At 61.5% G+C, this 15649-nt stretch overlaps 1 protein-coding gene across 1 annotated transcript; it reads left to right on the forward strand.

Annotated features, from left to right (window-relative positions):
- Positions 1-728: 728 nt before the first annotated feature.
- On the forward strand, positions 729-14538 carry TOP3B (DNA topoisomerase III beta; the record flags this gene model as incomplete). Its single annotated transcript, XM_079717549.1, has 17 exons — positions 729-798; positions 1855-1986; positions 3036-3142; positions 3676-3750; positions 4873-5069; positions 5456-5612; positions 6343-6456; positions 7850-7940; positions 8641-8795; positions 8900-9005; positions 9673-9819; positions 9901-10074; positions 11499-11627; positions 12025-12174; positions 12523-12623; positions 13143-13344; positions 13986-14538. The coding sequence occupies 17 exons, from the start codon at positions 729-731 to the stop codon at positions 14462-14464; spliced, it is 2586 nt and encodes an 861-aa protein (XP_079573675.1). The 3' UTR covers positions 14465-14538.
- Between the last annotated feature and the right edge of the window lie 1111 nt (positions 14539-15649).

Genomic DNA, 15649 nt, shown 5'->3' on the forward strand with positions numbered 1-15649 from the left:
GTGCCTGAGCTGGGCCTTTGACAGTAGAGCTGCCTTCCCCAGGATCCGTGGAACATTCCAGGCAAACAGATGTCTTTTTTTCTTTAGACGACAATGTCCAATTTAACCGGCCAGACCCTGGCCTGCAAAGTGAGAGGTGGGGCAGGGCAAGTGGGGAGGTAGGTCAGAGCCTTTTGCGAAGGGTCTCTCGAGCTCTGCTGGGGGCTGGATCTCCTGGCCCGTGGGTCTCAGCCCAGTCGGGAGTCAGGAGGACATGGGTGTCCAGCCTGGGCATCTGCATTGGGTAAAGTGCCCAGGGCACCCTCATGTTCAGCCAAGGTGAAGATGCCGTCTCAGCCCTGGGGGTAAACGACGGCTCCACGGGAGGGGGGGCCAGGCCCAAAGGCCCCCAGGGCTTCCTAGCGTGGATTTGGGGACAAAATCTGTCTGGGGTCATGGGGCCACCTCATCTTTTCAAGCAAAGCTGTGGTCCCGATCCAGTTCAGTTGCCCTAGGCAGTTGTCTGTCAGGTGCCTTCAGGTTTCCCTGAGTTTCTTTTTCTTGCCTCAGGTTTGTTTTGTTCTTTAAAGTGAGAGGTTCCACTGGAAGCATCGTTGTTTTCTGCATGTCTTTTCTCTTAGGAGTTGGCATGGCAGCAGCATGATGCTGCCCTAGGGCAGTGTGTGAGCTGTTTCACTGCCATTTCCCTGAGAGCGGAGTGAAGCAGGGTGCTGGCAGCCTGAGACGAGATGAAGACGGTGCTCATGGTGGCTGAGAAGCCGTCCTTGGCCCAGTCCATCGCCAGAATCCTTTCTCGAGGTAGGAGGGCAGCCCCAGCGCTCTCAACGGCTTTGATCTGTGAGCATGGGCGTTCCTGCTCTGCAGGTCAATCCTTTCTTCTTCCTAAGCAACCCCAGCCTGCTGGAGTCAAGTCTGTTCAGGACAGCAGGCGTGGATGAAGCCCTCGGTCACTAAGTCACTTAGTCCCTGTGGGGTACGATTACTGCCATGCTGAGTGTGAGCCGGGGCTCCCACAAGGTGCAGGCGCAGCTGGCAGCACGTGGCAGGCAGGCCACTGGGTGAGTGCTGTGCCGGGCAGGGTGGTCAGTCACGAGCAGCAGAAATGAGCCCTGCTGACTTGCACAGAAAGAGTCCACTGGAAGGACCCCACCCGGCCTAGTCTGCTGAGGCCATGCCGTGGGTGTCGGCACCACCGCCCTGTGGACGCCCTGCTGCAGCTGCACCCACGCCCCACACGCCACTTGATGGTGCCACGAGGCTGAGCCGTGCCCCTGAGACCCCAGGGCACTGGGAAAGAGAACACCTGCCCTTGCCTCACCCCAGCCCCTGGGTGATTAGTGGGTGCTGGGGACCCAGAGATGGCAGGTGTCCACCTTGACCTCCCCTCAGTCCAGTGGCTGAAGGAAGAGGAGACCCCAGGGCAGCAGGCTGAGAAGTCATCTGAAGAGGAGGGGAGACCCTGGAAGTGCCCAGTCCCCAGAGGCCAAGAAAGTTCAGGGAAGGGGCCATTGGTTGGGAGTGGAGAGGTCACGCTGGAGTTCGATAGTTAGGGGGTCTCTGGGGAACCTCTGAGTAGGGTTTGAAAGGGGCAGAAATCAGATTCAGGAGTGAACACAGAAATGCAGAGAACGACCCGAGAGTGTTTGCTCTTGAGCGTCCAGAGGGGGCGCTCTCGGCCCCCACACACACAGCCAGCTCTGCGTGTTTCCCCTGAGAGCCGCTAGATCTCTCAGCACCCGGTGACTGCTGCGGCCTGAGGAATGTTGTCACTGACCGCTGTGGGGAGGGGACCCCGGCCCTCCAAGAGGCAGCGTCAGGACCCCGGGTCCCCGCATGGCTGTGCTTCTCCTGCAGGGAGCATGTCCTCACGCAAAGGGCTGAACGGGACGTGCTCAGTGCACGAGTACACCGGGACCTTCACTGGCCAGCTGGTCCGCTTCAAGATGACGTCTGTCTGTGGTCATGTGATGACCCTGGACTTCCTGGGTGAGCCCCTGCCCCCCTGCCCACCTTCCATTGCACTGAGGAGCCCTGCCTTGTGCTGCCCAGGGTCCAGTTGGAGCCCAGGGCAGGCTCCGGGCAGAGAGGTTTGTCCAGAACCCATGAGTCCTGAGGCCAGCAGACTGTGGAGAGCTGACCTGGGGTCCCTGTCCCAGTGGTGCCCCTTGGTCACTGCGAGCCCTGCACCTTCCTGTGCAGAGTGGAGGCAGTGGTCCCCACCTGAGCAGGGGCCTGGCCCGTGCAGGCATTCCACAGAGGGCTGCTGCCCCTCCGAGTATGACCTTTGTCCTGCAGTCCATCAGTGGTGATTGGAAGACCAGCATCAGTGACCCAGTGGGGCTGGGTGCAGGGTCGCAGTTGATGTGGGTCTGACCTGGGCTCTGACCCTCGCTCCACCAGAGCTGGGCCTCCGTGCATTTCTGCTTCTCGTGTGTGAAGGGTCTGAGATCAGTGCCATCGCCTCCCAGGACTGTTTGAGGCCCCAGTGGGGCGGGAGGTGCAGCACTGAGCGCGGGCCACTCACAGCAGAGCCTCGGCAGTTCTTGCTCCCCTTGGGGCAGGGCATTCGGACCCTGAAGTCAGGGAGCTGGGGCTTGAACTTGGCTGTGTCTGACCAGCGACGCCTAGAAGGAAGCCTACAGGCTGGGCATTTGAGGCCCGAACGCCAAGTAGAGAAGTGTGGGGGATGCGCTGGACGGGGGGCCTGAGGACACTGAGGCCCCCCAGGATCTGCTGAGCACCTGTCGGGGGCCGGCCAAGTGCTGGGTGGGGAGAGGGTACAGAAACCAGCTGGAGGAGGAGACAGCGCATGAGTGGCAGTGAGACCACCAGGAGTGGTGCCCCCAGCCATGGAGAACATCCGGGAGCAGCTCCCACACGGGGCTCAAGTGTGTTGCCGGCTCACAGCTCAGGCGAAGGGAGGCCCTGCTCTGGGCAAAGGGTTCTCCGAGCCTCCCCCTCCCCACCCTCCTCCTGGGGTCCAAGTCCCAGGAAGCGTGAAGTGTGATCTGGACGTCCAATGCCTGTGTTTGTAGGAAAGTACAACAAGTGGGACAAGGTGGACCCCGCCGAGCTGTTCAGCCAAGCCCCAACGGAGAAGAAGGAGGCCAACCCCAAGCTGAACATGGTGAAGTTCCTGCAGGTGCGTCCTGAGTGTGAGGGAGCACCCCCAGCCCGCCCCCCGAGGTGCCCTTAGGCCCACTCCTCCCCCACAGTCAGCCTGGGCTCCCCGGCGCCCGGGGCAACATCCTGCTTTTAAAATAGTTTGGTGGGGGTGATTTCCTAATTTTAAAACAAGTGCATATGTGTGATGAAAATTAGAAAATACAAGTAAGTAAAAAGAAGAAAAATTAATTATAATCTCACTATCCAAGACAACTACTGTTAATACTTAGTTATTTCATTTTAGCTTTTTTTTAAATGCAGTTTTGGAGGTTAAGATCACGTGGCATTTATAACTTTTTTGTCCAAAAAACAGCAGTTCTGAACTAAATTCTTTGCTGAGAGGCTAAGCCAGCCTGACTGTAGCCAGCTCCTTGGCTCAGCCTGGGCCCTGCCCTGGGCTCCAGGGCTCAGGGTGATCGGGGCCGGGCTCTGCTCCGCCAGCCGGGCGGGGGCACCATGGGCAGGCACTGGGGGCCGAGGCAGATGTGATTCCCCATGTGCTATGCTCAGGTGGAGGGCAAAGGCTGTGATTACATCGTACTGTGGCTGGACTGCGACAAGGAGGGAGAGAACATCTGCTTCGAGGTGAGGGGGCTGGGGGTCCATACATCGGCCTTCCCGCCGCTGTCATGCCACTCCTGGGGCTGATGCTGCCAGGGGAACCACGGCACAGGCTTAAATTCTGCTGATTCTGTAGATATTTTAAGATGCACGGGCTCTACCCAGGGGAGGGAGTGTCCCTTTGCCTGAGGGGCACATTGTGAGGAAGCCACGGGGCAGGATTTCCTAGATGGAGGACTGCCTGGAGGAGAGGGTGGGTTCTGAGCATCGCACCCTCCCAGAGCCATGCAGGGACCTTCAGCCAGTGCTGCTTGACACCCTTTCACCTACCTCCTCCTTCTCCCCCTGCCCCCCAAGCTGTGCCCTCCCGCCTCCCGTCTCTGCCAGCCCCCAGGCGCCCCCCCTCAGGCTGGAAGCAGGTGGCAGCTCCCAGGCCTGCCTCCCACAGGAGCCCCTCAGGCTGGAACACCCCAGCTCTCACCTGGGACCTGGCACCTCAGGGAACTGTTCCCAGACACCCCTTTCCTGACCCCTCCCCTGCAGGGCTGCTCCTCCCCAGGGACCTTTGCGTCTGGGGTGGAGAATGTTGGCAGCTCACGGGCTTTCTCCCCTCAGAAACGGAGCCACTCCCTCCCCATAAGGAAGCTGCATGGCCAGGCTCCAGCGGCGACTCCCCTCCCGCTGCACGGCCTTCACTAACTCTTAGTGAGTCTGGGCTCCAGGCCCCCCACGTCCCCCACCCTGCTCTAGCCCTGAGATGCACCGGCCCCCACTCCTATCCACTGCGTTTTCTTCTTTTCCCTTCTCTGTCTTTCCTCCAGTCCCTGGAAAGTCTCCCAAATCCCCTCGGCCCTCCCAGCACTCCCTCCTCTAGAAGGCGGGAAAGTGGGTGGAGCGGGGTGGACTTGGAGGCTAGGGTCCCTTGTGTCCCCTGCAGTAGCGCCTCCTGGTTTGGGGGTGGAAACAACTGTAGGAAGAGAGAGGGTAGCAGTAGGAAGGGGGTTTGAACACAGCGGTGGACAGAAGGAAAGGAAGCGCATGGCAGGGGGCCCGTGGAGACTGAGGCTCCGGGAGGAGAGGGCAGTGGAGGGGGCCTGGCACCCAGGTGAGGTGAGGTGTGGGCATTACAGCCGGCCGCCTCCCCAGGTCCTGGACGCGGTGCTGCCCGTCATGAATCAGGCCCACAGTGGCGAGAAGACAGTGTTCCGGGCCCGGTTCAGCTCCATCACGGACACAGACATCTGCACTGCCATGGTCCGCCTGGGTGAGCCCGACCACAACGAGGCACTCTCAGTTGATGCGCGGCAGGAGCTGGACCTGCGCATCGGCTGCGCCTTCACCAGGTGCCACCCACCCCCTGGCCAGGCCACTGCCTCGCCTGGCTCCCGGCCTCCCCCCAGGCCTGGTCGGCAACAGGAGATTGTCAGCATTTTTAAATCCCCAAGAAAACTGTCTCTTTAGCTGACGCAGACCACAGAGGTCCCTTCTCGACAAGCAGGGTGGGCAGGTCTTGAGGGGGTGGAGGGGTACGGAATAAAATAGGGCTTCCGGCCAGGGTGGACAGAGCCTCTGCTCTTCCCTTTCCATCTTTTGAGCAGGGAGCTGTTGCCTTGGCCTCCTCCCACACCGACCAGGCAGCCTCCTGCCCCACTCCCACGGGCAGCTAATGATGGTATTTGAGTGAATGTGTGACCAAAATGTCCTCCTCTCCCCCCAACCCCCTTTATAGGTTTCAGACTAAATACTTCCAGGGGAAATACGGCAACCTAGACAGCTCGCTCATCTCCTTCGGGCCATGCCAGACCCCCACGCTGGGCTTCTGTGTGGAGAGACATGATAAAATCCAGTCCTTCAAACCGGAGACCTACTGGGTGCTGCAGGCCAAGGTTCACTTCCTTTTCCTGTTCATGCTGGGTCTTTCCGGGTTTGGATATGGATTCTGAGAGCCTCCATCATCATTGTCATAGTCCCCAGGCCAAGGGCACAGCTGTGGGTGGCTGTCCCACCAGGAAGTGGTTGCAGGTGCCCAGGGAAGGGCCCCCAGCCTTCGTGGAGGCCGCAGGACAAGGCCAGGCCTGGATGCTCTGGCAGCTCAGGGTGAGGTCACCCGCCAGGCCCACGGTTGGGGTGGTCAGGTCCAAGGACTGGACTGAGGGCCACAGGCTGCTGACTTTTGAGCTTCTAAGAAGTCTTGGAACCCCTGCTCCAAGTAAAAAGGAAGGTTTTTCTAAGATTTAGAGCATAATACAGAGCTGCTTCAGTCAACACAGGGCTGGGGTCTCCTAGGTGGGGCCACATCTAGTGCCAGCGGGGCTTAGGGGATGAGAGGTGGGGGCTCCGATGCTCCCTAAGGACACCTCAGCCTCGGCTTGAGGCTCCCCTCCTGAGGCCGTCTGGCTGATCTCAGCAAGGAGGCTTTGTGTCAGAGCAGCCTCCACTTGGGGAGGGGCTGGGCCTCAACCTGCACACCTGCGGCTGTGCACCTGAACAGGTACAGCCGAGAGACTTTAGCGGCAGGGCCCAGGCGAGGACCAGCTCGCTCTGCCCCAATTCTCCCTGCTGGCGCTGGCTCACCTGGATGCTTTCTCTCCCGGCTCTCCTGTTCCCCTCCTGCAGGTGGATGCCGATAAGGACCGATCCCTCCTTTTGGACTGGGACCGAGTGCGTGTGTTCGATCGGGAGATCGCACAGATGTTCCTGAACATGACCAAGCTGGAGAAGGAGGCCCAGGTGGGCTGCTCCACCCACATCAGTCCCATCTGCCTTGGGGGGAGCCTCAGAAGACTCTGCTGACCTAGGCTTATATCTTTCTCTGCCTTTCTGGAACACAGACACTTTTTAGACAGAAGAATGGTTACTCACGACACGCTCCCCCTAAGAAACTCCTGCCCAGGCCGTAGCTGCCGTGCACCACTGCTCTGAGCCCTCCATGTGCCCTGTGGGCATTACCTCCTTTGGGAGGATTCCACCCATATGTCCCTTTTCTGTGACACCTCAGGCTAACAACTAGAGGCCCCTACGCACATCAAGAATCCGCCCAGGTCCCACAGCCAGCACGGGCATCTCTGGGTCATCAGCTTTCGTGGCCTTGATGTGCTACGCTTCTTACTCAGGTTTTCACAAATTGGAAAGCATGGGCTGCGTGGCTGTTAGGAAGAGGTTGATGCCACCTGGCAACTGGCTGGCCGCATGGGTGGGGGCATGTCTGTGGCTGTGGCAGCTTATGCCTTGCAGTCGTGACGGCCCCTGTGGTCACTGAGGCTTGCCTGGCCTCCTTCAGCCGCCTTCTCTTGTCCTTCCTGAACCTTCCTGGGCGTCCCCTTGCCCAGGGCAGTTGACTCAGGCTCCAGAGCTTCCCCTAAAGCTGCCCCGTGCTTCTACCCACAATGGCCACCCCGTCTGAGTGCCCCCTCCCCGCGCCGGTGATCCAAGCTGCCCCTGCTGCACAGACACCACTTGGCCTCAGTGTTAGCCCCACATCTGTCCGGAATTCAGGGGGCACAGCCCTGGCCAGGTCCACGTGAGGTTGGCAGGGGCGAGGGGTGGCATTTGAGAGGTTTGGATTGTTTTTGCCACAGACAAAGCGATCATCTCTTCTGACAGCAGCTCAGCCCAGAGGCTGACGGTGATTACTGACCACCGTTTTCCTTAAAGTGCGTGGTATTTACCAAGTTCCAAAGTGGTTACCCACTTTCAGAAGTTAGGAGATTTCACATAAAAAATCCCAATTTCCAGCTTCTCCTGATAAATTGGCAGGTGTAGCAACACTAGTGGGCGTAGTGAGGGGTAAGCAGCTGCCCCTGTGACGAGCCCTCACCCCACGGCCCCCTGGGCGCTCCGCCAGCCCCGCAGCCTGGCAGACGCTGGCTCCTGTTGGGTTTCAAATATGCAGCCCCTTCTCCTGACTCTTCCCCTTTTCTCCAGGTTGTCTGTTTTCCCTGGAACAAAATTTTCTTTCATTTTCCCTTCCTGGGCCTGAACAAATGTTCATTCAAGTCCTGAGTCCTCTATGAAGAGAACTGGAGAAGCTGGGAGGGTAAAAGAGTCTAGACCCTTGGCCACATGTCCTGAGCCTGTCATGGCGTCTCCCTGCACCCATGTGTGAATCTATTCTGTCCCCCAGGTGGAGGCCACGAGCAGGAAGGAGAAGGCCAAGCAGAGGCCGCTGGCCCTGAACACCGTGGAGATGCTGCGTGTAGCCAGCTCTTCCCTGGGTGAGTGTGGACGTTGCCTCAAAGCCCCCAGGAGACTTCTTGGGGCAGGCACATGGTGTCTTGACAATAGCGATTGTGACGATGGCTGCTACCTGAGGGGGACAGCTGCAGTGGCGTCCCTGGTGCAGGGAGAGGCCAGGTGTGGGCGGGGCACTTGACAGGTGTGACAGCTGTGACGTGGCCCTGAGCCTCGTTTCTACCATAGCGAGGAGGTTGTGCTAGAAGGTTGGTCTGGAGCTGGCAGCCTCCAGGCATTGGTGGCCCCTCTGCAGCCTCAGGAAACCGTGGGCACCATCCTCTCAGGGCAGCACCTCCAGGATGCTCGAGAGGCAGCGATGACATGGAGTGACCGCTCGCTGAGGCCAGCTTCTGCAGGTTGGGGAGGAGCAGGAGCACGAACCCCATCAGTGCCCTGCAGCGCTGTGAGCGCGGACGCACCCGGGGGCTCAGGACGGAGGGCGCGTGTGGACCATAGGGCATGGGTGTGACCCCAGGCCGAGTAGGACACAGGCGCTCTGAAGGCCACGTTCAGCAGTACGGCTACCAGCGTCTCGAGGGTGACCCGTGGTGTCCCTGCCCTGGTGGGGGAGCTTGGCCTTGGATCGGGCCGTGTGGCCCCCACCTCCCAGGAGCCTGGGCACCTGGCCCGGGGGTGCCTGCTGTCCCGGCGTCCAGGCTGCTGAGCCTGCATGTCCGGCAGGGATGGGCCCACAGCACGCCATGCAGACCGCAGAGCGGCTCTACACGCAGGGCTACATCAGCTACCCGCGCACCGAGACCACCCACTACCCCGAGAGCTTCGACCTGAAGGGGCCTCTGCGGCAACAGGCCAACCACCCCTACTGGGCCGACACGGTGAGGCCAGGACCCCACGGGCCAGGCCAGGATGGGCAGCCGCTCCTCCCGTGTGGGTTGGCAGCCTTGCTAGGCTCATGCCTTGCTCTGGGCTTTCCCCTCAGGTGAAGCGTCTGTTAGCGGAAGGTATCAACCGCCCACGGAAAGGCCACGACGCTGGCGACCATCCCCCCATCACCCCCATGAAGTCTGCCACGGAAGCTGAATTAGGTATGGGGGCTCCCCCCAGAAGTTTGCGCACACATGAACACACACATGCACGCACACGCGTGCATTTCAAGCTTCCCAGGAGGGCCAGGTGAGGAGCTTTGGCTACATGGCACCTTTGGACGGGGTCAGGCCCCATCAGCATTGTGGGCCCCCACCGGCCCCGGCTGCAGTGAAGGGGCCACCTGAAGGTTGTGCTCTGTCGCCATGGACGGGACAGGAGTGAAGTGGTGGCGGCAGGTGTGTGATGTGCAGGCAGGCGCTGGAGCAGGCCAGGTAGGAGACCACAGATGGAGTGGGATGAGACCGGGGCAGGGTGACAGGCTCAACCATGGGGCGCCCTTACTTCCCACCCTCGAGGCCCTGCTGGTGGCCTGCGTGCTGGGAGAAGGCAGGAGAGGGAGACAGGAGCCCCTGTGCACAGCCCCAGTCTGAAGCGATGGTGGCAGGTCACTTATGGGGTAGTGTGCCTTGAAGCACAGTCCCACCCAGAAGCAGGGCCTGAAAGAGCCACCGAGGCCTGGAGACACTTGCGGTCCTTCCTGTTGTCCCCTCCCCCTTCGAGGGCTTAGAGCAGGCCAGCCCTGGCGCCCAGGCCCTGCTGCTGGAGCACAAGTGCCGGGGCTGCTTGGAGCCAGAGCCCGGCACTGAGCAGCCGTGCCATTTGCAGGCGGCGAGGCCTGGCGGCTGTACGAGTACATCACCAGGCACTTCATTGCTACGGTCAGCCATGACTGCAAGTACCTGCAGAGCACCATCTCCTTCCGGATCGGGCCTGAGCGCTTCACCTGCACAGGCAAGACCGTCATCTCCCCAGGTAGGTGGAACCAGGCGGGCGCCTCTCCCACCTCCGCGGACATGGCCACCGGCCCTGAGTGTCAGTGCCTGGTCTCCACAGGTTTCACGGAGATCATGCCTTGGCAGAGTGTGCCCCTGGAGGAGAGCCTGCCCACCTGCCAGAGGGGCGACACCTTCGCCGTGGCTGAGGTCAAGATGCTGGAGAAGCAGACGAGCCCCCCTGACTACCTGACGGAGGCTGAGCTCATCACGCTCATGGAGAAACACGGCATCGGTGGGTCCGGGCCCAGGGCTCCCATCCCAGGGCTGGGGCCCAGTGTGGCCAGCTGAGCCTGCAGGGTGGCCGCGGGCAGGCCCTTGCCGAGGCCTCCACCTCAGGACCTGGCCTTGCCTGTAAAGGCCAACACACACCCTTACAGGCACTAACTACCACCCCCAGAGCTGAGTGTTGGCCCAGGTTGCCAGTGACTCACCCACAGGGAGGACACAAAACTCAGACAAATCCACAAGGCGACAGGAAAGCCAAGTTCCCACGGCACTGCTTCCCTGCGCGGGGAGTGGACGTGCCCCACCAGGGAGCTTGTGAGCTCAAAACTGGGGTCGCTGATGCACATGTCTCACGGGTGAGGGTCTCTCCCAGTCCCCAGGCCCAGGGGCTGTGACCTGAGGCCTCACACCCCGGGGGATGGCCTTGTGCCGGTGCTGCCTCCCCAGGTGGTGCTTGCTCCGACGGGCGCTGCCTGTTCCCTGATGGGCTGCCCCAGCTCACCGGGCCCCTCACAGTTGACAGGCTCTGGAGGACTGTGGACAACCAGGCCACAGTATCTGGACTCTGTTCCATCACTAACAGTCCTGCGGGTGCCTTGCCAGGGAGCCTCTTACCTGTGCCCGGGGTCCTGGTGACAGCGGTGGCCTTACCAGGAGAGCTGGGCTGCTGCTTCTAGGGGCCTGGGTGCCTGCAGTGGGTCCTGGTGGTCCTCAGCCTGCTGCGGGTGTGGGCGCCGCTCACCCAGCACCCTCTGTCCCTTCTCGTTGACGGGACGTCCGTGGCTTCTCGTGGCCGCACACTAGACAGTGTCACGGACCCCCCGACAGCAGTCAAGGGCGGCCCTGTTGACCAGGGGCCCCGGGGCTGTGCTGAGTGCAGGAGGTGCCGCGGGAGTGTGCGGTGCAGCACTGCAGAGCTGCATGGGGCTCAGAGCCTGGCCCACCTCATCCTGCCAGCCATGGACCTCGGGGAGCAGTAAAGGCAGCATCTGGCAGTGCCAGATGACCTTGATGTCTTTGGGGCAGGTGCACCCCGCAGCTGGGAGCCTGCCCTGGGGGCTGATCACGAGGGACCGGGAGCCAGCAAGTGGGCAAACCCGGGCAGGTTTTGGAGGGACAATTTGTCAGGGAGGCTCCTCTGCATTTGGGGGGCTGGGGCCTTGGTTCTGGAAAGGTGTGGGTGCCACAGGGTCAAGACAGGGAGAGGCCAAGGAGGGCACATTTCCAAATGTGGGGAGCAGGCGACCGAGCTCTGTGACTTTGGCGGAGTTCCTTAGTCTCTCTGAGCTGGGAACATCGACGCTGGGTTCACAGGACAGCCCAGAAAAGGCCTGTGGTGTGGTGCCCAGGGGCAGGGCTGAGAACCGGGGGCCACGAGGCAGGCGGGGGTGAAGGGGGAGCCAAGTCTGACAGGGCCCTGCTGTGTCTCAGGGACGGATGCCAGCATCCCCGTACACATCAACAACATCTGCCAGCGTAACTACGTGGTTGTGGAGAGTGGGCGCCGGCTCAAGCCCACCAACCTTGGTATTGTACTGGTGCACGGCTACTACAAGATTGGTGAGTCCAGCTGCCGGGCGCCTCCCCTCACAGACCCGGCCCTGCAGTGAGCCCACAGCTCCCACCGCAAGGAGGCCGCTCTGGCCATGCCCAGGACCTGCCGTAGCAGGGCTGGTGGACACGTGGGTGTGTGTAGGGTCCAAAAGGGGGGACGTGGGCTCTTCCCTGCAGACTGGGCCCTGGGGTCCTTGCTGCGGTGCCGTCTGTCTGTCCTGAGGAGTCCTGAGGGGCCCATGGGAGATGGAGTACAGACCCCACCCAAGCAGCTTCGTCCTGTGACACTGTCCTGGAGGCGGGGTGTCCTGGCCACTCCACACGGGGTGCCGGGGGAGATCACAGGTGGGGGCAGCCCTGGCCCCGTGGCACGAGGGCTCACAGTGCGTCCCCTGCTCCGCAGATGTGGAGCTGGTGCTCCCCACCATTCGCAGTGCAGTGGAGAAGCAGCTGAACCTGATCGCCCAGGGTAAAGCCGACTACCGCCAGGTCCTGGGCCACACCCTGGACGTCTTCAAGAGGAAGTTCCACTACTTCGTGGACTCCATCGCGGGTGAGGCCCGCCTCTTCCCTGCTCCTGGGCCAGAGGACCCTGGTCAGGGCTGCCGCCTCCGGCAGCGATACCAGCTCCCAGATCAAGGCTCTGGGCTCCAGGCCATTGTCGGGATTACAGAGCGAGTGTAGTGACAGCACATGCAGCACACGCGGCTCGTGTGACAAACAGGGCTGCCGCTTGCCGTTCAGTTACTGACGCAAAGACCCCCACCCTCAGGGGTGACCGTATTTACCCTCAGACTCTTGGCCACGTGCAGTAGCTCCTTCAAGCCTGCCCAGTATACCGGATGTCGTAGAGGTGGGCACCCTGGGGTCGGGGTGTGAGTCCCACCCTGCTCACTTTCAGGCATGGATGAGCTGATGGAGGTGTCCTTCTCGCCCCTGGCGGCCACCGGCAAGCCCCTTTCCCGCTGTGGGAAGTGCCACCGGTTCATGAAGTACATACAGGTAGGGGGGAGGGGCCGGGGCGCACGGGGCAGGTGTGCACAGATGGGCAGTCTTGCCACCCCGTGGGTCTTGCTCCAGCTGCCTTTACACGGAGTGACGGGGCGGGGGGGCCTGGGCAGCTTTGCCAACAAACCCCCACCGCTGCCCCCAGACCCCAGCAGCACGTAAGCCATTAGGCCACTGAAACACGCACTGTCCATGTTCTCTTGACAACATGTTCCTTGCTGTCACGGATACTAATGTACGTGCAGGGATTTTAGCACTGCCTTTGTGTACGTGTGGAGCAAGTGTTCTGAGATTCAGTGACCAGGGATCCTTGCCTGAGGTCCTGGTGATATTCCATACTATGTGCTACCTACACATGTTATGCATTAGCATCATGCGCTATGTGTTATGTGTTATAGGTGTTACACATTATGTTTTACATGTTACGTATCCTATGTCTCAGGGAGAATGAGGGTGGGCAGGAGAGTCGGCAGCCCCAGCAAACCTGTGACCAACCCCCCGACTTTGCCACAGGCCAAGCCAAGCCGCCTGCACTGCTCCCACTGTGATGAGACCTACACCCTCCCCCAGAACGGCACCATCAAGCTCTACAAGGAGCTCCGGTGCCCGCTGGATGACTTCGAGCTGGTTCTGTGGTCATCAGGCTCGCGGGGCAAGAGCTACCCGCTGTGCCCATATTGCTCCAACCACCCACCCTTCCGAGACATGAAGAAAGGTGAGCTGTTCCCTCCCTAGCCAGCTCACCTGTCTCCCGGGCACCTGTGGTCCCTCCTCAGCACCAGCCCTGCTCATGCCATGCTGGACTCTGAGGGGACCCCACGCCTACCATTCCTGAGCTCCCTGCACAGGGCCCCAAGGACCCAGGTGTGCTCGGGCACTGCTCAGGGCCCAGCCGGCCAGTCTGCCGCTCTCTGCCTAGTCGCAATTGGATGGTTGACCATAGTCAGATCACTTGTGATCTGGGCAGTGGGCATGCTCCTGGGCTGGGGGGAGTGAGAGGATGCAGTGGGAGGGAGCCGCCCCCGGCAAGGGGTGAGCCCTCAGTCACCACCTTTCTCAGGGAGACCCATCCCTGCCCTCCAGCAGTTTACAGGACAGCAGATGGCCCCACCTGGGCCACAGAGAGCAAAGTAAAGGCGGGGTGGACTTGGCTGGAGGCCGTCCGGAAGCTGTCTGGAAACCTCAGAGTGGGGGGGACGTCAAAGGTCAAGGAGGTCTCAGAGAAGAAGAGCCCAGGGCCGGCATGCACGGGGCGAGAGGAGCGCAGTGTGCTGGGATGAGGGTTGGGGTGGAGGTCCCAAGGGTAGGTGGGCGGGCAGGTGGGTGTGCATAATGGTACCCCCTGCACTCCCCCAGGCACAGGCTGCAACGAGTGCACACACCCCACCTGCCAGCACTCGCTGAGCATGCTGGGCATTGGCCAGTGCGTGGAGTGCGAGAGCGGTGTGCTGGTGCTCGACCCCACCTCAGGCCCCAAGTGGCGGGTGGCCTGCAACAGGTGCAATGTGGTGGCACACTGCTTCGAGAATGCCTACCGCGTGCGTGTGTCTGCCGACACCTGCGGCACCTGCGAGGCCGCCCTGCTGGACGTCGACTTCAACAAAGCCAGGTCCCCACTGCCGGGCGATGGCACGCAGCACACGGGCTGCGTCTTCTGCGACCCTGTCTTCCAGGAGCTGGTGGAGCTGAAGCACGCAGCCTCCTGCCACCCCATGCACCGAGGGCCTGGGAGGAGGCAGGGCCGGGGCCGGGGCCGGGGCCGGAGGCCAGCGGGGAAGCCAGGCACCAGGAGACCCAAGGACAAGATGTCGGCCCTGGCTGCCTACTTCGTGTGACGGCCCTGCCCAGGCTCTGCATGGCGTCCTCTGGGTCACAAAAATCATTAAACACATTGTCTTCTCCAGAACGAGCAGCTCGTGGGACCTTGCCTGCTGTCAGAGGGTTGTGCCTGTCCCCCATTGGCCCTCCGGCCCCGTCCGCTCGCCTCTCCCTCGTCCTGCACACGCCCACTTTAGTGCCCGCTCTGCCCGCGTCCTGCAGGGAGGCCACCACACACGGAACGGGGAGCAGACCCAGTCCGAGGCTCCTGTCACGTTCTAGCGCATGTGAGACATGGCACAGTAACTGTGTGCATGCCTCGGGGGTAGCCCAGGCGCCTGGAAGGCAGGAAGCCACCAGCTGCCCACCACCAGCTGTCCTAGGTGGAAGGAGGCGGCTGGGAGAAGCCTCCCTGGATGTTGGCCCTCACTCCCACCCACTGCCCCGGGCCAGACCCCCGCTCCCCACTTGGTGTCTGGGAGCGGGTCTGAGCATGGGGCCTGCACCCTTAGGGCCCATTCCCATTTCAGTTCTAAAACACCCGTCCTCTCAGAGGCAGGCAGCAGTTTACATGAGGGAATCGCCCACGTGCCAGGTGGAGAAAGTACCCCACAAGCCACACCGCCCTGCGGGCTGCCTGCCATCTGCCCCCTTCCCAAGCCTGCTCTACCCGAGGGGCACTCAATGTCAGGCCTCCACACTTTGGGATTTCACCCCCTGCCCAGGCTCCACCGCAAGAAGAGGCTCCATGAAACGCCTCTCATAGCCTGTGCAAGGGGCAGTCAGAACCGTGCTGCCCACACACGGACCACTACCTCAGTTGTAGATTCACCCTAGAGGCTGGAACGCAGGGGCCGGGTGGGCTGGGTGACATGGGGAGGCTCCTTTCCCAAGAGCAGGAGCGGAGCCGGGAGCTGAGGCGGGATGGAATGTAGCGGGGAGGGATTGACAGAAGCCACAGGGCACCAGCCTGTCCTTGGCCCAGCACCCACCAGTAGGAGGCAAGCTCTTGGCCAAGCGGCGGTGTCTCGCTTCCCCATCATCTCCCAGCACCAGCCTTGAATGGAATCAGTGCTCTGAGGAGTCTAGTGTGGGCCCCGCTGAGGAAGCCCATGGGTATGTCAGCGTTCATGGGCTTTGCAATATGGAGTCCTGTCTCACGACTGCCTCACCCACACTGTGGTTCTCAGACTTCACCCTTT

The sequence above is a fragment of the Hyperoodon ampullatus genome (genome assembly GCF_949752795.1).
Source record: "Hyperoodon ampullatus genome assembly, chromosome: 13".
Classification (NCBI taxonomy): Eukaryota; Metazoa; Chordata; class Mammalia; order Artiodactyla; family Ziphiidae; genus Hyperoodon; species Hyperoodon ampullatus.